Raw genomic sequence first — 24294 nt, 5'->3', positions numbered from 1 at the left:
TGCAGTATATAATGGATTGTACTGAATATCACTCACTTAAAAAATGGCTAATGGCTCTTCTGTTGCGTATTGTGTTGAACATCGTAAATTAAACTCGCTAGAAGCTACGTCTAGATCCATCAATCAGTCTCAGACTGTCCTTCGGTGTCTGATGGCTGTGCCGGGTTGATTAAAGAAGCAGAAGCAACGGCAGAAAGTGATGCCGGGCTCCGGCGACGGAGACCCACATTGCTGCAGCTTTCGTACCTGGCCGTTTCCCATACAACATCTCTTCTCCAACTATCATCACTCTCTGATGTCCAGATGGAGCTAATCCTATTGATCAATGCCCATCTCTGTTCAATTACCAGCTGGGCCAGGACAACATCCCTGATGGCCGCACCTATTCTGTTCGTCAAGGTGGGGAGATCATACATACCCATCCCTTGGCTCTGTACGCCATTCAGCATGAAGAATGCACCAATCCACCACTGAGGGAACAAAACTCAGGTTCCTGGGAGCACATGGTCTGGCTGGGATCTGGAGGAGTGCTCATTCTTCCCAACATTCCCAGAAGGACAACAACACCCGGCTTGTATTTGTTTGTTTGCCGCAGAGGAAGCAGCATACCGGCGCCAGGATGATGCCATCCATCATAAAAGGTTCAACAGGGTCCGCAAACCTGGGAGCTTCTTTTTCGAAGTAGGTCGAATCGATCGTACGGTAATAGTCGACAACCATTTTATTTTTTTAATTCATTCCTTAATCTTTTTACTACGCCCCTCCCTCAAACGGCCTCGGCCCCAAGTCACTCTTTCAACTTTCGGTTGTATTGTATTTTGTTTCTTATACCTTGACGTGAAACCTCCATCGATTATACTTAACACCAACAGCAACAAACATGAAGGGACTCCAGGCTGGAATCCCACTCGCGGCCCTGGCTGCTGTCGCCCGCGCTACCTCGGTCATTGGGGGCTCGCAGGGCGAGGACCGCGGCAGTGACGCCGCGCTGCCGGTCGACAACAAGTTCCGGAGCGAGGTGAATGACTACCACTCGGACGACCACTCGTTCGACCTGGATGCGAAGAAGACCGTCATCGAGCCAGGCCATGGCCGTCGCCCTCACCATCACAAGGCCAGAGAGGAAGTGATCCAATCCAACAACGGAGTTTCCGAGGGGTCCACTTATGTCAAGCCGCAAGTCCACGCGGAGTCGAACAACGAGAACTCGTACCATGAAGATGACCACTCCGTAGAGCTGGAGAAGGATGTCGTTGAGGTGGTGTCGCCTCACGGTCGTCCCAAGCACCACCATGCTCGTGGTCAGCACGAGGACGTCGACGTCATTGGAGGACCCGGCGGTGTTGACACGGGTAATTCGTTTGCTTTGCCCATCACCAGCAAATTCTCGTCCACAGTCAATGATGCCTATGTGGATGACCACTCGCGTGATATTGATGTCGATACCACCATCGTGAAGCCCAAATCGCACCCCCCAAATCACTTCAAGGCTCGCGGAGGGCACGAAGACGTCGATCTTATTGGCGGCGCCGAGGGGATTGACACCGGCAACAGCTTCGATATGCCGATCACGAGCAAGTTCTCGTCCGTTGTCAATGACGCGTATATTGATGATCACTCCCGTGATATTGATAGAGACACCACCATCGTCAGCCCCAAGCACCACGGACCTGCTCACTTCAAGGCACGCGATTATCATGAGGATGTGGATCTTATCGGTGGGCCCGAGGGAGTTGATGTCGGCAACACGTTTGATTTGCCCATCACCAGCAAGTTTTCTTCCACTGTGAACGATGCCTACGTCGATGATCACTCGCGCGATATTGATGTGGATAAGACTATCGTCAAGCCTCACCACCACAAGGCCCGTGGAGGCCACGAGCACGTGGACGTTATCGGCGGCCCTGGCGGAGTCGACACAGGCAACACCGTTAGCATCCCTATCACTAGCAAGTTTTCGTCTGAAGTCAACGATTATTACCAAGACGACCACTCCCGCGATATTGATGTGGATAAGACTATCGTCAAGCCTCACCACCACAAGGCCCGTGGAGGCCACGAGCACGTGGATGTTATCGGCGGCCCTGGCGGAGTCGACACAGGCAACACCGTTAGCATCCCTATCACCAGCAAGTTTTCATCTGAAGTCAACGATTATTACCAAGACGATCACTCCCGCAATATTGATGTGGATAAGACCATCGTCAAGCCTCATCACCACAAGGCTCGTGGAGGCCACGAGCATGTGGATGTGATCGGTGGACCCGGGGGTGTCGACACCGGGAACACCTTCGACCTGCCAATCACGAGTAAATTCTCTTCCGTCGTTAACGACGCATATGTTGATGATCACTCTTTTGATCTGGACAAGGATACCACAATTGTTCGTCCCCACCACAAGCGGGAGCACGTGGATGTGATTGGTGGTCCTGGTGGGGTTGATACCGGCAACACATTCGACCTCCCTATCACAAGCAAGTTTTCGTCTGAAGTGAACGATTATTACCAAGACGACCACTCCCGCGATATTGATGTGGATAAGACTGTTGTGAAGCCTCACCACCACAAGGCTCGTGGAGGACACGAACATGTCGATGTGATCGGTGGCCCCAGCGGGGTTGACACTGGGAACACCTTTGACATGCCAATCACCAGCAAATTCTCCTCGGAGGTGAATGATTACTACAAGGATGACCACTCCTGGGATTTGGATTATGATAAGACAATCGTGCGTCCTCACCACAAGCGACAGCATGGCGAGCACGTTGACCTGATCGGTGGAGCCGAGGGGGTCGATATCGGCAACACATTCTCGCTGCCGATCACCAGCAAGTTCTCCTCGGAAGTGAACGACTATTACAAAGACGACCACTCGTGGAACGTTGACCTTGACAAGAAGATTGTTCACAAGCGCCAGCACGGTGATGACGTTGAGCTGATCGGCGGACCTGAGGGGGTGGATGTCGGCAACACGTTTTCTCTGCCTATCACCAGCAAGTTCTCCTCGGAAGTGAACGACTATTACCAAGATGACCACTCTCGGGATATCGACTTCGATACTACTATCGTACAACCCCATCACCACAAGGCCCGTGGTCAGGGCGAGCATGTCGACGTGATCGGGGGGGCTGAGGGTGTTGATATTGGCAACACAGTTGATATCCCTGTTAGCAACTTCTTCAAGTCCGAGGTCAACGAGCAGGTCTATGACGATCACTCGGTCGATGTTGATATCAGCAAGCATCATGCGCGCCGTGGACAGGACTTCAGCATTCTGGGAGGCCCCTCTGGCGTCGACGTCGGCAACAGCGTGGTCATGCCTTTCACCAACACGGTAGATGTCGAATCCAACAGTTATCACAAGGATGATCACTCTGTGCACGCACAGGTCACTACCACCATTGTCGCGAAGCCTCATGAACACCCCCAGCCTCCCTCTCACGAGGCGCCTCCTCCGCCCCCAGCTCCCGCTCCCGCTCCCGCTCCCGCTCCCGCTCCTGCGCCTGCCCCTGAGCCAGCTCCAGAGCCCAAGCATGAAGCCCCAGCGCCTGCTCCGGAACCGAAGCATGAGGCTCCGGCGCCTGCTCCTGAGCCTGCTCCTGAGCCAAAACATGAGCCTGCCCCGGCACCTGCGCCCGAGCCGAAGCACGACCCTCCTGCACCTGCTCCCGAACCTGCTCCCGAGCCCAAGCATGACGCCCCAGCGCCTGCTCCTGAGCCTGCTCCCGAGCCCAAGCATGACGCCCCGGCGCCGGCTCCTGAGCCAGCTCCCGAGCCCAAGCATGACGCCCCGGCGCCGGCTCCTGAGCCAGCTCCCGAGCCCAAGCATGACGCCCCGGCGCCTGCTCCTGAGCCAGCTCCTGAGCCGAAGCACGATCCCGAGCCCGTTCCAGAGCCTAAGCATGACACTCCTGAGCCAGCTCCCGAGCCCAAGCAGGAAGCCCCGGCGCCTGCTCCTGAGGCAGCTCCCGAGCCTGAGCCCGCTCCAGAGCCCAAGCATGACACTCCTGCCCCGGCCCCGGAGCCGCAGCATGAGGAGCCCAAGCCGGAGGAACCCAAGGCAGAGCCCCATGCGGACGAACCTCCCAAGCAGCCCGAGCCCAAGTCATCTTCGTCGTGTGAACCCACTGTTCAGGAGATCGTTCGCACGCTGACACACACCCTGCCCACGGAGTCCACATTTGCCCCCAAGGTTGACGCTGTGGCGACCGAAGCTTCTGCACCTACTCACTCCGCACCGGCCCCAAGTGAGCCTACCAAGCCTGCTGCGCAGTCTAACCCCACCCACGAGGCCGCAGCTCCAACCAGCCCCTTCACTCCAAACTTGGATGAAGCTCACCATGTTCCGGGCTCTGAGCCATCCGCCACCGACGTCGTGCAGAGTGCGATGACGACTGCCGCGCCTGCCCGCACGGAGCCGGTTGTTATGGACAAGGTCGCGTCCAGCATCACGATTAAGCAAGATTCCACTTTCCACGTGATTCCCGTGTACGTGCCAGTGTCCTCTGCCACCACTCCGTCGTCGCACGCTGTTCCCACGGCGGTCACGAGCGTTGCTGGGACCCACTCGACGGGCGTCGACGCCTACCAACCCACTCTCCGCTACAACCTCCCCCCGGCTGCGCCGTCCGCATCATCCACCGGGCTCCTGTTCACCGGGGCTGGAGCACCTCAGGCCGCACCTTACGCTGGCGTCTTTTCGGTCTTCTCTGGTCTTGTGGCTCTCCTGGCCTTGATCCTGTAGGGTCAGCCACGCCATTCTCTTAAAAACTGTCTCTATTCCACGCTTCCCACTGAATATGTTCACCGAAGGTTCTGTCATCGTTGTATCACATACTCGACACCACTCACTCATTTAGTACAAAGGGAGGGGCATCCCGGTTGTTCTGCTGTATTTTATTCCTACTGTTTTCCATTCGTTAGACTTCAACAGGGTTCAATTTTCTTTAGATTTGTCGGTCGTAGTGTTGTTTGTTGTTGTCGGACTGACTGCGTATTCACGGACAAGACCATCCCCACAAGCCTAGTCCCCATCCATCCAAGTGTCACCCTCGATCCAATCACTGTGCACTGTGCTGCTATATGACTCAATCTAAGGAACTGGTCTGGCTCGAACACACACGCCTTAGCAAGTCGACTCCACGCTTATCACTCACCCCATCCATCCACCCTCGTATGCACATAGTCATAGCCCCCACTAATTTCCTCATTGCCTCCCCGCTTCCGCAGCCCTTCAACCGTAGACTCCTTACTATAAGGCTGTGCCTAGTCCTCTGCCACTTTTTCTCACATCCACAACAAGAACAACCACCACCACACCCAACAACAACCCCTCGGACACCCCTAGGGACACCCCCAGCGAAACCCCCAGAATGCAACCCAAATACACCATCCGCCCCGCCACTCCCCAGGACGCCCCGCACCTCGCGCACATCAACATCACCGCCTTCGAACCCACCCCCTTCTGGCGCAACCTGTTCCCCAACCTCGACCGCACCGCCACCTACCCGCTCAAGCTCGCCCGCACGCTCACCAAGCTCGTCGACGGGGGGGCATCGCACCTCCTCGTCGCCGCGGACCCGGCCACGGGGAGGGTGGTTGGCTACGCGCGGTGGACCCTTCCCGGCCCGTCCGGCCCCCCCAGCCCGAGTCTGAGTCTCGCAGACCTCCCCCCCGAGCACGCACACCTCGTGACTACCTTCCGCCGGGACGGCGACGCCGCCCTGCCCCCCGGCACGAACCGGGCCGTCCACCGCCATTTCTGGGGGGAACTGGACCGGCTGAAGGCGAAGTATCTGCGGGAGGGGGATTTCGGTACGTCGGCGGTTTCGTTCTTTCCCCCCATACCCCCCACCCCCAGATTATATCCTCACTATACCCCCCCCTATACCTCTCCCTGTATCCCCCGACTAACCGAAGATGAATCCGTGGGCGGGCGTGGGGGATAGTCCTCGAATTCCTCGCCACGCTCCCCGAGGCGCAAGGCCAAGGCGTGGCGTCGGCCCTGCTGCGGTGGGGGCTGGCGCGGGCGGACGCGTGTAATGCCCGCGTTTACCTCGAGGCCACGGCGGAAGGGTACCCCGTTTACCGGAAGTATGGGTGGCGGGATCTCGAGGTGCTGGAGCTGGATTTCGCGGCGCTGGGCGGGCGGGCGGAGCGGCAGCGGTGGGTGGTGATGATGCGGGAGGGGCCCGGGGGGGAGTCACTTGGAGGGGGAGGGGGAGGGGTGGGGGTGGGGGTGAAGAATTAACGGGATCAAGGTCGTGGGGATGGGAGGTTGGGGGTTGGGATTGTATATACTATGTAGGCTTGTTGACCTCGTGGTTGGGGTTAGGGGTGGGTTCTGGGATAGATTCATGAGCCACCACCCTCCGGGGCCGGGGCCGGGGCCTGGGCAGTTGTCCCGCCAAGAGGCGTCGGGTCAGTGCTTACTTGAGTGAGTCATACACTATATAAATATCTTGGAGAGACAACATATGTGTTTTTCAGCTGTTTAGATACGTCCAAGATACGTCCAAGCAAGATCTGTCTCCTTCTTTCTCTTCTCTCGCGCCAACCCCCCCGTCCCTCCCCACTTTAATGTAAACCCCTCACCTCACCTCTCCACCAAACCACACACACCATGTCGAAGCAGTGCTACGCCACCACCTCCCCCTTCGAGGCCCGCATCGGCTACTACCGCGCCGTCCGCCACGGCCAACACATCTTCGTCTCCGGCACAACCGCCGTCGACCCCACCCAGAGCATCCCGCAGATCCTCTTCCCGGGCGACGCCAAGCAACAAACCCGCGTGGCGCTGGAGGAATGCGTCAAGGCCGTCCAGGCCATGGGCGGACGCGGGCCCGAAGACATCGTGCGCGTGAGGATGTTCGTCGGTCGGCATGAGGACTGCCGGGCTGTGGGGGAGGGGTTCAAGGAGGTCCTGGGCAAGGAGAATGCGAGCGGGAGCGACACGCCGATTGGCGCGGCCGCGACCATGATTGTGGTGCACAACGGATTCATCGACCCCGACATGCTGGTCGAGATCGAGGTGGATGCTATCGCGGCGGAGCAGTCGGTGTAATCGGAGGGCTGGCTGCATTGGATGCATGGAGGGTTTGTGGTGTAAGGCTGCGGAAAGCCGGGGGTCATTGGATCGACATGGAAGTGTATATACAAGCCGAACAGGCTGTGGCGGAACGTCAGGGATCATTGTAGCCTTATTGGAAATGTGTAATATGCTAAAAGACTCAAATCGAAACGCTGGGTGAGTTTGGGCAGAATCCCCGCGACTGTTGTTGTATCGTGCGCCGCATAACATGCACCGGCGCCGGCCGTTTGGTGAAAAGCTCATACTGAGCGACGCCCTGTTCCAGCAGAACCACCAAGCCATCGACGACGACCCATCCTTTCGAGGCCCTGTCGTCCATCAATTCCCGTAGCACCGTTTGATGTTTTCCGTACGCAACCTGTTCTGCATTAGACTGGGTCTGCAAGGAGGCAAGAACGACTCACATCGACAAAGACTCCGCCCGTGCTACTCTCGAGCCACTGCTCAGGTAACCGCAGAGTCACGGGCGATTGGCTACCAATCTCGAGAGCCGGTAAGCAAGAAACAATGATGGTAGGCTGTCGCAGATGTCGGGGCCACGGCTCATTCGCTGAACACAGGACCTCGATACGAAGGCGAATAGCCGACTCCGACGACGCCGCCCACTCACGATAATACTCCGCAAGCCTTTCTGCGTTCGAGCTTGTCCTGTTGTAGAGGCAGATATGCTGCACGCCCAGCTGCAAGCAAGCATAGATCGCAGCACGGGCCATACCGCCGGCTCCAATAATCAAGGCCGATGTACCGGCACGAATGGCGTTCGCTGGTGACAGGTTCTTGTCGATTCCAGCCATGATGCCGATGTAGTCTGTATTATATCCTTTGAGCTTTCTACTGGGCTGTCCGGTCTCTGAGAAGATCTGCTCCAAGACTACGGTATTCACCGCGTGGATGTCCCTTGCCTCACGGCTTATTTCATCCAAATGAGGAAGGACTTGGGTTTTGTACGGGAGTGAGATTGCGACACCACCATGGTTGGCATCGTTGAGAAGATCAATAACCCCCTCGAAGACGCCAGACTGCATGCTACCATACTGATGTGGCAGTCCACAAGCGGCATAGGCGGCATTATGCATTGCTGGAGAAAGGCTCTGCGCCACGTTTTGGCCGAATATCGTGAAGAGCCTTCGGGGGCTCAAGTAACAAGCTGTGAGAGCCTGTTCGGCGGCCTGCAGCGAAATTCCCTCGCTTTGCATGTGGGGGAGTACCACTGGCGAGAGAACAGGGTTCAAGCAAACACTCGCCCTGCCCAAATCTCCCTCGTGGTAGGCAATTATCGGAATCTTAGCCTTGTTGGCCAGGCTTTGACGTAGTGCGATGCAAGCCAGATTATCAATTTCGACTCTTGGCTCTCCGGTGAGGCGTAGAACGTCGAAGCCAATGTCTTCAGCTTTCTTGAGTCCCGAAGAGAGATCTATTGACCTCTGCAAGGACAATGGGCCCGGTATGTGATAGGTAGCAATCGCCTTGACGTGACCCTTTGTGTCGATAATCGTTTGCAGATGCTCTGGAGAACTGCTAAGAGAGCATACAAGAGCATCCGGTACTAGTCTGAGAAGCTGTTTCAAGAACTTGTGATCCTCCACAGGCTCAAGTTGATGTGCATCTGCAATCTCCACAAAGACCGGAACCCTTGCATACATTCTGACAGTAGCCATGTGCTTTGCTAAGCTCTCAGCAAGCTCCGTGGTTCTGTGTCTGGGATCAACGTCGATTAAGATGGTTAACGCATCTGCCCCACAGTCCAGCTGTGCATAGTCGAGATTGGGTTCCTCTAGCCAGCTAACAGGAACCTGCAAAGCATGTGTATAACGCTCGATGAGAGGGTTGGCTGAGTACACACTGCAGGTAGCTCGACCGTAAATGCGGTCGAGGAAGGCTATGAACACTCTGCCGGCCTTTCTAAGTCGCATATGAACAGCCTCTGGTCTGCCATCCCCACCTGACGTATTTTGGGTCAGATTGTAGAAGTCAAAATTGGAGCAGGCCTCGAAAAATGCGTTCCCGATTGCAAAAAGACGATGGAACTTTTCTTGATTGATGTTGATAGTTCGTTGCAGATCCGACCGATCTCTTCTGACATACACGACAGGGTGCTCCTGGGCAAACGTGCTCAATAGCTCCTGCTGTTGGCGCGTAGCCAGCCATCCCAGACCCACAATCACACAGCCGACACGATGTTGTTCCAGGAGTCGTTGAGTCAGCTGCAATTCTAGTTCTCGATAAAGCGTAGAACCATGCTGTGCGATGTACTCCTGGGGCGAAATCTGTGTTTCTTGACGGAACACGGTATCGAAGTCAATCAAACGCCGGCGGAGTGCGACAGAGGCGATGATCCCCAGCGTCTTCTTGCCCGCCCCGACAAATCCGACCAGTATGAGGGTGGCATCGGGACTGTACCGTCTGGTGGTCACACTCCCGGGCTGTGGCGGGGAGCACGGAGAAGAGATGCCTGGTGCCATCGTCGGCTAGGAGGGTGCGCGATGATACCAAAGCATTGATTCTTAGTAGTTGGAACCAGCGGATGGTATATCGTGGTCGCAACCTGTCGGTAAGTGAAGTTATGATCACCGGAATTTGCCATCGCCTAAAGTCCTAACCGATCACATGACGTCCCGGGATCTCGAACCAGACGAGACATCTGCGTGCACAACGCAGTCTATCAAGCTCATGCATTGCAGTCTATAGGTCTCTATGTCATGCCGAATCCCAGACTGTCGAAGAGAAAGCGCATTGGCCGTGCGTGTGACCAATGTCGGCGTCGGAAGTCCAAGTGCGGCGGCGAGCAGCCCGTGTGCTCCATCTGTCAGGCGGCAAACCGGACTTGCACGTATCAGAATAGCAGTCGGCGGAGAGGATTGCAGTCGGGATATGTGAGGAGCTTGGAGGTCGCGCTCGGGATTGTTCTCGACCGGGTCCCTAACAGCGAGAGTACGCTGCAGCGTATCGTCCGAGGTGCTCGGGAGGGTAAGCGTTTCGCTTGCAGTGAGTTGGCCGACCGTTGGCGGAGGTCAAAGCTCGCCAAAGAAGTTATTCATTTGATTCAAGCCGAGGCCGGAGACGATGCAGGGGAACTAGATTTGGATGATGGACTTGGAGAGGATCTTATGGATAGTTGTGTGGCTGACGGAGAAGAAGGAGAGCAGATGGAGATGGAAAGGGAAGCTCCCAGAGACAGCGGGAGAGAACAACCACCGCGGCAGTCGGTATCACTGGATCTGCCCTTTCCAGATAACACGCCTGAGTTGGTGGATTTATATTTCCTTCACACCCATTGCTGGTTTCCAATAGTCGAACGCAGAGACATCCTGCGCGTCATGCATACCCATGCAGACTCACCCAGAGACTCTGCGTGTCGTCTCGTGCTCTGGGCGATTATTGCCTACACAGCTATTATGATCGATTCTTCGTCCTGCTCGACCCGACTGATTCGCTCGAACATACAGCAGTCGATCCAAACGCGACTCATCAGCAGCTACGAGAGGACAGAACTGAGCCACATCCAAGCCCTCCTCATCCTCGTCCTCCTACATCTCGAACGGGGAGATCTTGGTGAGGCATGGGTGCTTGTCGGGCACACGACGCGATTGCTAGCCATCTTGCCCGAGCCAGCGCAGACTCAACGTTACAAGCATGCTTTCGTTGGCTGTACCTTTCTTGACGGAATCATATCGGCTCTGGTCCACAAATCACCATCCCTACTCGGACCAGAACACCAGGTCAATGCGCAGGTTGAAGAGGATGATGTGGATGAGTGGGACACTTGGACCATTACGCGCCGAGTCCAGGGTTCAGAAACGCGATTCCACTCGAAGAGCCCTCTTCGTGCTCTCAGCACATTCAACATGATCCACAAGTTCATGCGCATTCTCAATCGCCTGCCGCTGTGCACCTCGGGCGTCATCTCTGCACATGAGGTCTTCGTGGACTTGCAACGCTTGCAGCAGCAGATCTCCGAGCAACGTCCATACAAGGGCCTGGAATACGCTACGCCCCCTCTACTGATTCTTCATCTCACTTCGTCTTTCGCCATTCTACACGTGATCGAGCAGTGCAAGCTGGTGGATACTTCCGCAGTCTCGGAGAGAGCCCGGAACCTGCGCACGATGGTCAATCTGCTTGATGACTACGTGGAGGTCACTGGCAATGTCAGCTCAACCCCGCTGCTTCGCTGCTTCACATCCCAGGCCAGAAAGTCCCTGGAAACTTCACCCCAGTGTTTCGGAAGTGAAGAAGCGGAACGGCTGAGTGACCGAGTTTCTCGTCATGTGCACATGCTGAAGCTTGAAGATGCAGGCGGCGGCCGCGATTCGAACGTACCACTATTCCGACATCCAGGAACAAGCACCTCAGTTGATCTTACACTCGAAACCGCCGCCTGGCATGTGCCAGGCTCAGAGGTAGGACGTAGCGATATGGTGGGTGCACCAATCATACCCCAGATCCCGACGTCCGCTTGGAGTGTTTCTGGAGCGTTGGCAACCCAACCAGCGCAAACACAGGAACCCGAAGACTTTGATGCATTGTTCGAGGAGATCATGACGTCGATTCCAGCCAGCAGGTATGTGTCCTGCGTTGACATCACAGTATATCTACTAATAACCCTGTGTAGACATGAGCCCACATTTGCGGAAAACTTGGGCTTCTATGCGGGCAACATGGACACAGACTTCCTCGAGCAGCTCCAGTATATCCCCGAGGATACATGACTGGCAGAGCGACTGGCAAAGAGCAGCCATACATCCGGGGACATTGATTTCTAGATGTCGCTGTATTCATATTTACAACCCATGCGCCAGATCACAAAGACGACACAAGCTCTGTGCAAAACCATCACTCCCAACTCATCTCCTTTCCATCCAGCCACTCCTTGGCCTGCCAATACAACAAGTCATGCTTGCGCCCGTTGACACTGTCCCCTTCCCTGCGATGCCCCGGCAGATCGAGCAGCACCTTGACTCCCATGGTCTGCTCCTGCAGATACGCCAGGTGACGATACCCCGGCGGATACGCGCGCAGCCGCTCGTGATCCAGCACCGGCACGCGATCCGGCGTCACGGGGATCAGCTTATCCTTCTCGTACCAATGCCGGACAAAGACCGCGCGCCACTGGCCGCCCAGCTCCGGGTGATCGGGGTCGTCGGCCTGCACCTTCTGCCAGAAGAAGATAAAGCGGCAGTCGCTCTCGGCGTCGGCCTCGCACACGCCGCCGGCGTGGCAGGGCAGCTCGGCGAAGCGCTGCGTGATGGTCGCCTTCATCTTGGTGACGGCGCGGGTGGCCGTGGGGTCGATGTCGGTGGTGCTGCCGTGGATGCGGTGCATGATGAAGGCGCCGCGGTCCATGCCGGCCTGCGAGGCCTCGATGAAGGCCCGGTGGTGGGTCCGCCCCGTCCAGGTCGTGTAGATGTGGGCGTCCGGGTGGAAGATGGAGCGCAGGTTCTCCCACTCGCAGGCGTCGCGGTAGCAGGGCCAGCCCTCGGCGAGTTCGCGGAGCATGAATCGCTCCAGGGCGAGGTCGCGGGGACCGTTGTTGCGGATGGCGTGTTCAGGGCGCGAACCGGCGGGGAGGGAGTGCAGGTCGGGCATTGTGTGTGTGTGTGTGTGTGTGTGTGTGTGTGTGTGTGTACTGCAACAAGGGTCTCGATGCAATAAATTCTGGGGCTTGTACTGGATACAGCATGAAGAAAGTGCGGGGGGGGAAAGCTGCGGGGAGCAGGAGACGTTTTAAGGTCGCTGGCCATCGGGAGAGACCCTTCCCGTGTGCGGGTATACTCATCCCCGAGACGAGACCCATTTAAGCCTGCCACTCACGATACATATTGTACCATCCCCACCGAAACCCCCAACGAGATTACTGCCATCAATCATTACCTTCTCGATTTCCCGTCATCATCTCCTCCATCACATCACACATCAGAAATGGACTCCCCTCAACCCGCACCCAGCAAATTCTCCTACCTTGTGGGCATCGGCGTAACCCACTCCATCGCGCCGCCCATGCACAACCACATCTTCCGCTCCCTCGGCCACGCCGACTGGCACTTCCAGGCCCAAGAGTGCGCCACCGTCGAGGAAGCGATGGCGCTCTTCCGGGCGCCGACCTTCAGCGGCGGCGCCGTGGTCACCATGCCCTACAAGCGGACGATCATGGCGCACCTGGACGGGCTGGACGAGCCGGCCGTGAAGCTCGGCGCGTGCAACAACGTCTACCGCGCCGCGGACGGTGCCCTGCGCGGCACCAACACCGATTGGCGTGGGGTGCTCGGGTGCCTGGTGGGCGCCAACGCGTCCGGGAGGGGCAAGCCCGCGGCGATCATCGGGGCCGGCGGCGCCTCTCGCGCGGCGGTGTACGCCCTGCACGCGGAGCTGGGCTGTTCCACGATCTACATCGTCAACCGGGACGAGGGCGAGGTGCAGGAGCTGGCCGACGAGTGTCGGCGGGTGTACGGTGGGGGATTGGCGCTCGTTCACGTGAGGCAGGTCAAGCAGGTGGCGGCGCTGCCGGAGCGGCCGTTCTACGTGGTTGGCACGGTGCCGGACGCGGAGCCGACCACGCCCGAGGAAGTCGAGGTGCACGCGATTGTGGAGGCATTCCTCGCTGCCCCCGGCGAGAGCACCGAGAAAGGCGTGCTGCTGGACATGTGCTTCAAGCCGCGGCGGACGCGGTTCCTGAAGGCGGCGGCGCGGCACGGGTGGACGACGGTGGAGGGGACGGAGATCATCGGCCATCAGATCCAGGAGCAGTACCGGCTGTGGTGCGGGGAGGAGGCGAGCAGGAGACTACCGGTGGAGGAGGCGTGGGCGGTGCTGCGGCGGGCGGCGGAGGCGAGCCCGGCGATCAATTTTTGAGACCGTTCGGTTGTGGATATAGCCGGTGGTGGTTGGGATAGTGTAGTCGTCGACACGTATATAGTCCCGTCTCCAAGTATGCAGCCTCTTCCGTCCAGTATGCAAATAAAACCACCATCACCATCCCCATAACATAACATCCCCATCCACACCACCACCATGCCCTGCACCCCCGCCATCGCCACCATGTCCGTCGGCCGGGCCTGGGTCCACCCCCTCCCCGCGAAACTGACCCAAATCGCCGCCGCCGGCTTCCAGGGGGTGGAGCTCTTCTACGAGGACCTGGAATACCTCGCGCGCGAGCACAGCCCGTCCGACGCCGAACCCAGCGAATCCAGCCTCCTCGCCGCCGCCCAGACGACCAAAGACCTCTGCGCCGGCCTCAACCTGCAAATCATCAGCCTGCAGCCCTTCCTCTTCTACGAAGGCCTCATCGACCGCGCCGCGCACGCGCAGCGCCTCACCAAGCTGCGCACCTGGTTCCGCCTCGCCCACACCCTCGGCACCGACCTCATCCAGATCCCATCCAACTTCCTCCCCGCGACCGAGACGACCGGCCATCTCGACCGCATCGTCGCCGACATGGTCGAGCTCGCCGAGCTCGGCCTGCAGCAACGGCCGGTGATCCGCTTCGCGTACGAGAACCTCGCGTGGGGCACCCACGTCGCCACGTGGGAGACGCTGTGGACGGTGGTGGAGCGCGTCAACCGCCCGAATTTCGGGGCGTGCCTGGATACCTTCAACATCGCGGGGCGCGTGTGGGCGGATCCGGCGGCGGAGTCCGGGACCGTGGCGGGCGATGCGGATGCGGTGCTGGCGGAGTCGTTGGCCCGGCTGGTGCGCACGGTCGATGTCCGGAAGGTGTTTTATGTGCAGGTCGTCGATGCGGAGCGGTTGGCGGCGCCGCTGCGGGGCGAGGGCCATCCGTTCTTTGTGGCGGGCCAGCCGGCGCGCATGAGCTGGAGTCGCAATGCGCGGTTGTTTCTGTATGAGCAGGACCGGGGCGGGTATCTGCCGGTGGTGGAGGTGGCGCGGGCGTTTTTGGCCGGCCTGAAGTTCGAGGGGTGGGTGTCCATGGAGCTGTTCGCGCGGTCGTTGGCCGAGGCGGATCCGGCGGTGCCGCGCGAGCATGCGCGGAGGGGGTGGCGGGCGTGGGAGTTGTTGCGGGAGGAGTTGGGCTTGTAGGGTTTTTTTTCCTTTGGGATGTAGATTCAAAGATAGTATACGTTTATGGCTTCTCTTTTTTTTTTTTTTTTAACCCCTAAAAGGTGTAACGATCTCTAAGTTATACTCGCTCCGCAATACTCCCCCGCATCACCTGCACAGGCGCCTCCCGCCCCGTCCACAGGGCATACTGCACGAACCCCTGCCGCAGCAACACCTCCAGCCCATCCTGCACTTCCCACCCCGCCTGCCGCCCCGCGCGCATCAACCCCGTCACCCGCGGCTTGTACGCCATCTCCACCACCAACCCCTTCTCTCGTCCCGCGAACAGGCCCGCCACCTCCGTCTCCGCGACCACATCCCCCGGCACCGTCCCGATCACAACATCCGGCTTCACCCCTCCCCCCGCAGGAACCGGGTACGCCACGGCCACAGTCTCGCATTTGAACCCATTCGGCCCCGTCAACCCCTCGAAATCCCGAACAATCGTCTCCGCCTTCGCGACCGTCCGGTTCGCAATCACGATCCGGGCGAAGTTCGCCTGCAGGAGCGCGTAGACGGCGGCGCGGGCGGCGCCGCCGGCCCCGAGGACGAGGCCGGTTTTCCTGCGGTCGCAGCTGGAGTCGGAAGGGGTGGAAGTGAGGCCCGGGTTGGGCGAAGTGGTACCATCGGCTTCGTCGCCGCTACGGGAACCACCCCGGCTAGCGGCCGAAAACTCCGCCACGAGCTCGTACAACCCCCGCCAGTCGGTGTTGTCGCCGGTGATGACGCGTTGGCCGTCCCGCGTCTCCGCGATGAGGGTGTTGATCGCCCCGATCTGTCGCGCGGCGGCGCTGACCTCGTCGCACAGCGGGAAGGCGGTCAGCTTGTGCGGCATGGTGACGCTGGCGCCGCCGAAGGTGGGGGCATCAATCAGATGTTGGACGGCGGCGAGGGAGGGGCATTCTTGGATGGTGTAGTGGTGGGGGAGGCGGTGGTGGGCGAAGGCGGCGTTGTGGAGGGTCGGGGAGAGGCTGGTGGTGAGGGTTTCGCCGAAGATGTGGTAAGTTTGGGGGGTGGGCATTTTCACGGCTCGAGAGAGATAGATGAGCAAGGAGGATATAGCGCTGACATGCGAAGCTTTCGGGATGCATGTGGTGTGGAGATGTCGATGGGAACGATTTATAGTCCCGGACGGGTAAAGTAGATAGCCGGGCGGGTATGGTATAGTATGGAGGAGCTGGCAGTATACTCACTCACCACTCGACGCAAAACCACCGCACCAAACTAGCTCAACATCCCACCTTCCACACAAGCCATCCCCTCCTCCACAACCCTCCTCCACTGCCCAGCTCTCTCCCCGGCCTGCCCGCGGGGAACAACCTCGACAATCGCGCGCAAGTGATTCACGACCCTCTGCACCTCCTCCTGCAACGGACTCTTCCACTGCATCTCCGCCAACACCCACTCCGCCCCCATCTCCCGCCCCAACACCTCCTCAAACACAGCCTCCAACCGATCCCGCTCCGCCTTATCCTCCGCCCCGTCCCTCGCATTCCACAGAAACGCCCTCACCGGATTCCACCGCGGCGCCGCCACCACCCCGCTAAACTCCCAATCCAGCACCGCGGTAATCGGACAGCCCGGCCGCGTCGGATCGCACATGATATTCGCGCAGTGGAGGTCCTTGTGCGCAAGCACATAGGGCACATCGTTCAGCCGGGCCGCGCACTCGGGCCGCTGCACCGCTGCCCTGAAGGCGCGGACGCGCGGGACCAGGTCCCGGTAGGGCTGGAGGGCGGGGTGGATGGCGATGGCGTCGAGGTACCGGTCCAGACAGCCGACGGTGAACGCCACGTAGTTTGGGAATCCGGCGGGCGGGGTGGGGTTGAGCGTCTCCAGACTGATCGTCCCGTCCGTTGGTTCTGTTTCTGTTCCCGAGACAATGATTGATGGAGACCAGTATTTCTCCAGGTCGGGCTTCTGCCAGTAGGTTTCGTCGATGGGCGGGCCCCGCGCGACGGCGCCGGACGCGGAGAGGGTGAGACCCCCCACGTATCCGTCTGTCCAGGGGTGGGTGTGCAGTTCGATCAGGTACGCGGCCAGCTGCCGGACGAGTTGGGTCTTGGTCGACTCCGATAAACTGGGGTAGATCGTGTCGAGGCTGACGCCGGGGGCTTTTTCGAGGAGCGTGAATTCGTGGCCGATCGGGTTGGTTTCGGTCGCGTCGTAGTGGATGATGGCGGGCACGGGGATGGTGGTGTGTGTCCGGACCCAGCTCATGACGCCTACTTCGTTGAGGGTCTTGATGCGCGGGAGTTGGCGCCCGGAGACGCGGAGGACAAGCGTCGTGCTGCCGTCGGGGTTGGGGCGGGCGGGGATGTTTGTCGGGGGTGATGCGGCGAAGGTGATGAGGTAGATTGAGTGGAAGGCGGCTCTTACTTCGAGGGGGGTGATGCTGGTCGGGGTGGGGAGGGAGAGGGAGTGGATTAATGCGGTGATGCTCTCCGCGCTCAGCGCGGGCGGGAGGAAGCTGTCGGCGGTGCTCATTCCAAAGATGTAGATGACAAAGGAATGATGGAGAAGTTGTGCTTGTGCTTGATGAAGTAACGATGATGGAGACGATGTGTTTGTGTTTGAGAAAGAGATACTGATAGAGATCGAAGTGAACAGCGGCAAGGTGTGTATTTATCGTCGTCAGATGAGGCTAAATTCTGATTATACCGTATCTCAATGCCTCATTAGCTACGGAGTACATGGAAGCAATTTACTAGCCAGCCTAGTCTGGCTGCGATATTGCACCGCCTGTCAGGTGCGTACCATTGGCCAAGCATTAGAACTAAAGCAGTAAGCTTACGCTAAGCAGTCCAATCTATGCTCAGACTGGATAAAAGCATATGGCTCATATCGACTCATGTGTTATCATCTCATCGACCCATTCTTATCAGCGGCCATCTTCCAATTCACTCCGCTGTCGGTCCGATCCGCAGGGCTCGACCGTTCACGTGCTGTTTACCGGTTGACAGGCAAGAACTGCTCATGGGCTCTATTGAGGTTCCAACCCCTTAAGTCTCGATTAAATGAGGCTACCTTTCCTCTAGAGTGTAATCAGATAGAGCTGGACTCACAGACATTTTCGGCAGCCAACAGAGTACCTAGGGCGACAGCGCTCACGCCCTAGTGGTGGCCAACAACCAAATCCACGACCAGAATAACCACAACAATCCATGTTCATCGAATGGAGAAACGCTCACCATGAGGCTGGGTACAATAGGAGTACAACTGATGTGATCGATTGGCCCAACAAAAATAACCTCCCACCCCCAGCGCCAAGCTCAGCGCTTATACTTCCGCCTCATCCCCCACCAGCCCTCCTCTATCATTGATACAAGTATAAGAATAGTCTCCGTCCAGCACTCAATAGAAACAATTATAACCCTCAAATATATAAAGCCCACATGTAAGGAGTACAGTACAGTCCAATGTCCAACGAAGAATCCACCAAACCCCTCCGCCTCCTCTCCCTCGGTAAGCCCAACCGTACCCGAACTTCCAATCCCCAATCAACCCCCCCCCCCCCCCGAGTCAAAGCTAAACCCCACCCGAAAGACGGCGGCGGCATCCCCGCGCTCAGCCAACTCACCATCCTCAAATCAATCACCCTCGCCATCCAGCAACAGCACGCCCTCGCGGAACCCCCCCGACCCCACGAGATCTTCGACCTCATCGGCGGCAGCGGCCACGGCGGGCTCCTGGCGCTGCTCCTAGGCCGCCTCCGCCTCAGCATCGACGAGACCCTCACCGAGTACCGCCAGCTCGTGGAGCGGGTGTTCTCCCACCGGAAACGCCACCGGGGCGGGAGCGGGCAATACAGCGCCCGCGCGATGGAGGCGGCGATCAAGGACCTCGTGGGTCGGTACGCTACTCCCCAGGACCCGGATGCGGAGACGATGCTGCTGCTCGAGGACAACGAGAATCACGCTGAGGGGGAGAGGGAAACGGGTGGTAAAGTGTAAGTTTTGACTTCCCGAGGAAAGGCATTTCCCCCGACAAAGACTTATGCGTTCCAGCTTTGTCTGCGTGCGCAGCACGCAGGCGATGGAGCACGCGCGCCTGTTCTGCTCGTATCGGACGTATCGGGCGGGCGACGACCCGGACCTAACGGTCTGGCAGGCGGCGCGGGCGGTGACGGCGCATCCGGGGCTGTTCAAGCCCGTGCGGATCGGGGGCGAAGAGTTTGTGGATGGGAGTCTTGGAACCAAGAATCCGTGTCGACTGCTGCTCGACGAGGCGAGGCGGCTGTTTGGCGGCGAGCGGCGGCCCGTGGGCTGCGTGCTGAGTCTGGGGGCCGGGAAGCCCCCGCCGGTGCAGCTGGGAAGGCCGGGGCTCTTCCAGCGGCTGCTGCCGACGAAGATTGTCTCGGTGGTGGAGGCGCTGAGCTTCGAGGCGGAGACCGTTGCACAGGATCTGGAAGGCAGGTTTGAGAAGTCGCCGGGCGTCTATTTCCGCTTCAATGTTGGGGAGAGGGTGGCGGGCGTGGGGATGGCGGGCGTGGGGATGGCGGACTGGGAGCGGTTGAGTGAGGTGGAGAGTCAGACGGTCGACTATCTGGCTGCGTTTGAGGTGGAGAATACAGTATTACGGGCCGCGGAGGCATTGTATGGCAAGGCAGTGGAGAAAGGGACAGACACGGTGGTGACAGTGTTTGATTTGTGAGGGTAGACGCTGTAGTTAAAGATTGATGCTCATATGTCAGGCTAGCTAGCAAGAAACTTCAAGTTGATCCGTCTTCCCGTATTAACCCAGGAACAATCGCAGCACGGCCAACTCAACCCATGCAAGCACTTAATCCGCCTTCTTCGGCTGCCGGATCATACAATACAGCTACCCACAAATTAGCATCCACCTCCACCGTACAGACCCAGAAGCACATACCTTGCACGCATCCTTCCCATCGAGACAATCAATCTCCTCGACGACCTCGAACCCCAACTTCTCATAGATGACCAGATTGGGGAACCCCTTGGAACTCTCGAGGTAGCAGGGCATCCCCTCCAGATCGGCCTTCTGGGTGACGGCCTCGACCAGCTTGCGGCCGACGCCCATGCCGCGCATGGCCGAGTTGACGGCCAGCACGTTGCAGAAGTAGTAGCCGCGGGGGTCGGACCAGATGCGGGCGTGGGTGCGCTCCTGGCGCTGCTTCCACTGCCAGTAGCGCCGGACGTTGAGCCCGCCGCGCCCGCCGAAGCGGATGTTGAACAGCAGCTGGCGGAGCGAGAGGAGCCAGTCCTGCGCCCACACCGTCCACGTCACCGGTGCGCCCGCCGGCTGCGGCGGGAACCACCAGCACACGCCCGCGATGTCGCTGTCGTTGTCGTCGTCGTCGTCACCGCTGCTGTTGCTCGCGAGCAGGGCGGCCTTGTCGTCGTTGATGGCACTCGCACTCGTCGGGGAGGTCGCTTTGGCGATGTAGATGGGCGCTTGGCAGGAGAGGCCGTATTGGAAGTGGGCGGCCATCGAGGCGGCGTTGCGGTGGAGATTGAACTGGGGGTTTTTTTTTCTCGCGTGTTATTGATGGGTATTTGAGGGCAGGAATGGGAAATGGGAAATGGGCGTGGCTCTACATGTATCCTTATCATACATCATTCGGAGGGGAAAGGGATGAGGCAGCGATGGGGGATTGGGTAAGTTATCACTGCCTCGAATCCCCTCCCTTCTCCGAATGGAGACATACTTACCCCAGATCTCTTGTTGAATATCCAGCGGAAGAATGGATCATCGGCAAATGCTTTCTGGATGCATTCTACGGCCGCGGGGATATCCGCTTTAGTGAGAGGGAGGACTTCGATTGCCATGATGGTGTGGAAGGTGATAATGAAGATATCAAGAACAGAAAGTAGGTCAAGGGCAATGAGATTCTCAGTTCAATTCCTACTGTGTCTGCGAATGGGTTGCGAGAGAGCAATGGTGTATGCGTGAGAATGGCGGCGGAGGGGGATAAGCGAGATCGCCATCTATTGATGGGAGTCGACCGGACTAGCAAGAGTAGAGGAAAGAGAGCAAGCAGTGAGAGAGGGGGGAGGAAGAACAGAGGTGATACGGAGAGACGACCAAACAGCTGGGACTGGGTTGTTGAGATGCTTGCAGGGTGAATTGAGAGAGGGTGAGAGGAGAGAGGAAGACAGTGAATGGATGAGGGTAGAGTGAAAGACTTATACCGACGCCATCGTGTGCTCAGAGTCCGGACCACAGCACGGTGGACGGAGTACCAGCAACCCCCAGCAGCCCCCAGTATAAGCCCGGCCCAGCCCATTCGTCCCAATCAGGCAAGTCCTACTCCAGGGCCCGTGACGTCCAAGACTATCCCGCTTTTAGGAGTTCGACGCGTAGGCGGGGCCAGAGTCACGGGACTCACTGAGGGTCCTGGGACCAATCATGCGCTGCAGATCGACCTCGTTTGGTCATTGCCCAGCTGGCTAGGCGATTTCCGGCAGGTTGTGCCGGGGTTATCATGCTTCCCTGTGAGCCTATCAGCGGCGGTCGATACAGCAGGGCTTATCGTGGTCCCAAGATTGCAGAAACATTGATCGATGATGCATTGCTTCCACTTCTTTATTGGACACGTCGACGCCAGATCTTGCCTATACGAGAATCTCTGACTTCAGGGGCTGCAAGTTGTTACCGACGAGGACTGACAAAAGTCCATTTGGCTTCGGCATTTCCCACCACTCTCCACCTCCTATTTTGAGTCGCATCATCCTGCTCATTTGTTGCATCTTCTTCTCGTTTCACCCCGATTCTGGCCGCGTCACAAAATGCCGGTCGTCCTCGTGCATTGGTGCTGCATGCCGCCTAAGCATAAGTTAGGTTCTTGTGCCGGGTGGAGGATAGATTTCCAGGAATGTCCTCGTACCACGAATGATTTCATAACGGCCGGACTCGTGACAAAAGTGGTGTCTCGGGACCGAGATTCGGTGACACCGGGCGCACAGCATAGTTTCCATTCTTTCGGAGTACCGTAGATCATTCAATTGAGTAATTGAGTAAACGGAACCTCTTCGCCTGGAGCCACCATCGACGTCAAAGGGAGAGAAGATGCGGAAGATGCTCACCGCTCGACGAGCGCCAAGAAAACCACCTTCAATTCTCAGACATAAGCTCCTTACAGAAAACAGTGTGGCATTGTGTATGGAATGGAAATGTAGGAGACGCATCTCTTCGAGAGGTTACCAAGCATGATTCTGGAGTAAGTAGTTAGGCACTACCGACTCTTGGTTATCATCTTCGTATGAACGCATTCTCTCCTTGCACGTTAGTCGCCTCACCAACACATGCATACTCATGACGGAGGATGGCTTTGGTACATTATAGCGTCAGACATGGAATCAGACCGACATTTGGCTACGTAATGCCGAGACTTTCCGCGAGCAACCTCGACGGATCGAATCAACCCCGGGCGTATGTCATGAGGAGGCACTCCTCCTCACGTAATGACAATGACTTTTCGAAGATTGGCTTTTTGTGGTCGGCTCTCAGAGACTAGACTTCAGTATCAATCTCAGAGTCATATCAGCAAAAGGTTATATTAGATTTCCGTTCGGCGAGAATCTGCGATTCAGTTCATCCAACCGACCCCGAAAGGTAGCCCGAGAAGCTTAAAGAGGCTGCCAGAACCACGTAAGAGATCGAGGGTAGAGCATCTCTGTTGTGTCATCTTCTGAGAATAGTTATCAACCTGTCTCTTCTATTCTGCAACTTTGTAGCTTGACAGAAGCTTGAATACTGACTCTAAATAAGTCCTTTCAGTTAGTAGATCCCTGATAGTGGTCAAGCGGGACCCGTTCGTAAGGTGATCTTGGAGTCCGTCCGGACACGGCTAGCGGGTCGGATGCCCCCACTTCTTCCACCAGATCGTGATCGGAGCCGAGTGGAGTAGACGTAAGAAGCAGATGAACGGAGATGATGTGGGACCAGGAGGAGACACAACTGAGAATGTTGAAGACTTAGCCTGAGGGAGGGCGACAGACTCGGGGGAGATAGAGCTGACCCCCTGACTCGGATACAACACTCCGTCCCAAACTGGAAGGACCCTTCACTGCCTCCATCCAGATCTCAGTCCCATGGGGGGAAGTTCAATGTTTGCCATATGCGCCGCTCCCCGTGTATTGCCCTTGGTCTACCGGTTCCGGACGCGACGCTTCTCACGGAATGCGATTGACACGAACTAGACGTGGGCCGCACGATCCGATAGTTCTGTTTCGATGCGACTTATGACTAACCAGACTTTCCAAAGTCGATGGTTCTGTGAAGATTGTAGTGCCAAAGGGCGAACGCCAATGTGCACTCCATGCATAGTTGGTGTGAGGGTGTTGATGTACAGTGCTTAAAACTTAACAATTTGAATGTTTGCGGGTAGTCGATTTAGGCTCGACGACACGACCATTTACGAGACTTGTGTCTAACGAAAAGGGTCTATCCCCTTTGGAGGCGGTAATAGCTGTGCGTCTTATGGACTACTCGATATCATTTCCGCTTGCAAGTAGGGGAGGAGACAGGTGGCCCTGAGAGCGTTTAGCGCATTCACTGCCGACAGACAACCTTGAGAATATTGAGACCAGACAAGCCAATGATATCCATCTTCCTTTAAGAATGGGTGGATGAGATCTGCCTTAGCTGCAGACGTCATGGAGGCCTCCAATTGTATCGAGTTGTCTGATGGCTTCTAGATCAGTACGCATCAACGTCCATACACTCCCGCTTGTGTCAAGACACAAGGCCTTGTGTTTGATGGCAGCCTTCATAGTGCTTTGTATCCTGGTAACTCTTCAATATAGCTCTTGTGTGTATAAAGTCATCGTCTTCTGACTATAACTCCTTTCCAGGATTTATGGTGATGGAAGACTCGAATCGAAGCATAGGTTGATGCCTGGATGTAGGGACGCAATTATATCCCCAAGTGCTTCCCCAGTCGCATCGTCGCCAAAGTCATCTCGCCAGAGTTATTGACGGAGCGATAAGTGAACAAGCGATGGAGCAATAAATGCTGTGCACTGCGATTCGATTACACGGAGTTCAGGAATGATAGCCTGTATAGAGTCTCCTCATGGTTTAGAAGACCATCACGACAGCCAGATCGAGACTGCACTTCTAATGCCCTCCGGAGACACGATGAACCAAAAGCCCGAGTTCGAACCGGCTCGCAACTGATTGAG

At 57.6% G+C, this 24294-nt stretch overlaps 12 protein-coding genes across 12 annotated transcripts; 7 read left to right on the top strand and 5 right to left on the bottom strand.

The window, feature by feature from the left end:
• Window positions 1-880: 880 nt before the first annotated feature.
• CweA (putative GPI anchored protein) lies at window positions 881-4931 on the top strand (the record flags this gene model as incomplete). Its single annotated transcript, XM_025669572.1, has 2 exons — window positions 881-3403; window positions 3992-4931. The coding sequence occupies 2 exons, from the start codon at window positions 881-883 to the stop codon at window positions 4742-4744; spliced, it is 3276 nt and encodes a 1091-aa protein (XP_025531478.1). The 3' UTR covers window positions 4745-4931.
• On the top strand, window positions 4923-6250 carry BO86DRAFT_406757 (GNAT family N-acetyltransferase; the record flags this gene model as incomplete). The annotated part of the gene is made up of 2 exons (XM_025674215.1): window positions 4923-5814; window positions 5949-6250. Exons 1-2 carry the CDS (start codon window positions 5373-5375, stop codon window positions 6248-6250), a joined length of 744 nt encoding a protein of 247 aa, XP_025531477.1. The 5' UTR covers window positions 4923-5372.
• A 251-nt stretch (window positions 6251-6501) lies between these two features.
• Window positions 6502-7252, top strand: BO86DRAFT_385877 (YjgH family protein). The gene has a single exon (XM_025671208.1). It carries the CDS (start codon window positions 6623-6625, stop codon window positions 7061-7063), a length of 441 nt encoding a protein of 146 aa, XP_025531476.1. The 5' UTR covers window positions 6502-6622; the 3' UTR covers window positions 7064-7252.
• On the bottom strand, window positions 7147-9876 carry BO86DRAFT_161122 (putative pentafunctional AROM polypeptide). Its single transcript, XM_025666411.1, has 3 exons — window positions 9700-9876; window positions 7495-9641; window positions 7147-7448 (listed from the first exon to the last, which is right to left on the bottom strand). The coding sequence occupies exons 2-3, from the start codon at window positions 9550-9552 to the stop codon at window positions 7230-7232; spliced, it is 2277 nt and encodes a 758-aa protein (XP_025531475.1). The 5' UTR covers window positions 9553-9641; window positions 9700-9876; the 3' UTR covers window positions 7147-7229.
• Window positions 9790-11799, top strand: BO86DRAFT_406755 (uncharacterized protein; the record flags this gene model as incomplete). The annotated part of the gene is made up of 2 exons (XM_025674214.1): window positions 9790-11651; window positions 11703-11799. The coding sequence occupies 2 exons, from the start codon at window positions 9790-9792 to the stop codon at window positions 11797-11799; spliced, it is 1959 nt and encodes a 652-aa protein (XP_025531474.1).
• Window positions 11800-11841: 42 nt separating this feature from the next.
• On the bottom strand, window positions 11842-12678 carry BO86DRAFT_385876 (putative pathogenesis associated protein Pep2; the record flags this gene model as incomplete). Its single annotated transcript, XM_025671207.1, has 1 exon — window positions 11842-12678. A coding segment is annotated over one exon (755 nt), but the record flags the coding sequence as incomplete, so codon positions are not given.
• A 331-nt stretch (window positions 12679-13009) lies between these two features.
• BO86DRAFT_304598 (shikimate dehydrogenase family protein) lies at window positions 13010-13939 on the top strand (the record flags this gene model as incomplete). Its single annotated transcript, XM_025667626.1, has 1 exon — window positions 13010-13939. The coding sequence occupies one exon, from the start codon at window positions 13010-13012 to the stop codon at window positions 13937-13939; it is 930 nt and encodes a 309-aa protein (XP_025531472.1).
• Window positions 13940-14098: 159 nt separating this feature from the next.
• BO86DRAFT_303833 (sugar phosphate isomerase/epimerase family protein) lies at window positions 14099-15124 on the top strand (the record flags this gene model as incomplete). Its single annotated transcript, XM_025667591.1, has 1 exon — window positions 14099-15124. One exon carries the CDS (start codon window positions 14099-14101, stop codon window positions 15122-15124), a length of 1026 nt encoding a protein of 341 aa, XP_025531471.1.
• Window positions 15125-15224: 100 nt separating this feature from the next.
• Window positions 15225-16166, bottom strand: BO86DRAFT_415861 (shikimate dehydrogenase family protein; the record flags this gene model as incomplete). The annotated part of the gene is made up of 1 exon (XM_025674934.1): window positions 15225-16166. The coding sequence occupies one exon, from the start codon at window positions 16164-16166 to the stop codon at window positions 15225-15227; it is 942 nt and encodes a 313-aa protein (XP_025531470.1).
• A 203-nt stretch (window positions 16167-16369) lies between these two features.
• On the bottom strand, window positions 16370-17632 carry BO86DRAFT_445484 (phosphotransferase family protein; the record flags this gene model as incomplete). The annotated part of the gene is made up of 1 exon (XM_025676452.1): window positions 16370-17632. The coding sequence occupies one exon, from the start codon at window positions 17630-17632 to the stop codon at window positions 16370-16372; it is 1263 nt and encodes a 420-aa protein (XP_025531469.1).
• An 897-nt stretch (window positions 17633-18529) lies between these two features.
• BO86DRAFT_406751 (FabD/lysophospholipase-like protein) lies at window positions 18530-19798 on the top strand (the record flags this gene model as incomplete). Its single annotated transcript, XM_025674213.1, has 3 exons — window positions 18530-18610; window positions 18692-19094; window positions 19153-19798. The coding sequence occupies exons 1-3, from the start codon at window positions 18565-18567 to the stop codon at window positions 19796-19798; spliced, it is 1095 nt and encodes a 364-aa protein (XP_025531468.1). The 5' UTR covers window positions 18530-18564.
• Window positions 19798-20937, bottom strand: BO86DRAFT_453423 (GNAT family N-acetyltransferase; the record flags this gene model as incomplete). Its single annotated transcript, XM_025676990.1, has 3 exons — window positions 19798-19966; window positions 20018-20626; window positions 20821-20937. The coding sequence occupies 3 exons, from the start codon at window positions 20935-20937 to the stop codon at window positions 19928-19930; spliced, it is 765 nt and encodes a 254-aa protein (XP_025531467.1). The 3' UTR covers window positions 19798-19927.
• Between the last annotated feature and the right edge of the window lie 3357 nt (window positions 20938-24294).

The sequence above is a fragment of the Aspergillus japonicus genome (assembly GCF_003184785.1).
Source record: "Aspergillus japonicus CBS 114.51 unplaced genomic scaffold BO86scaffold_5, whole genome shotgun sequence".
Lineage (NCBI taxonomy): Eukaryota > Fungi > Ascomycota > Eurotiomycetes > Eurotiales > Aspergillaceae > Aspergillus > Aspergillus japonicus.
The sequence above is the reverse complement of the archived record's forward strand: the minus strand, read 5'-3'. Positions and strand labels throughout refer to the sequence as shown.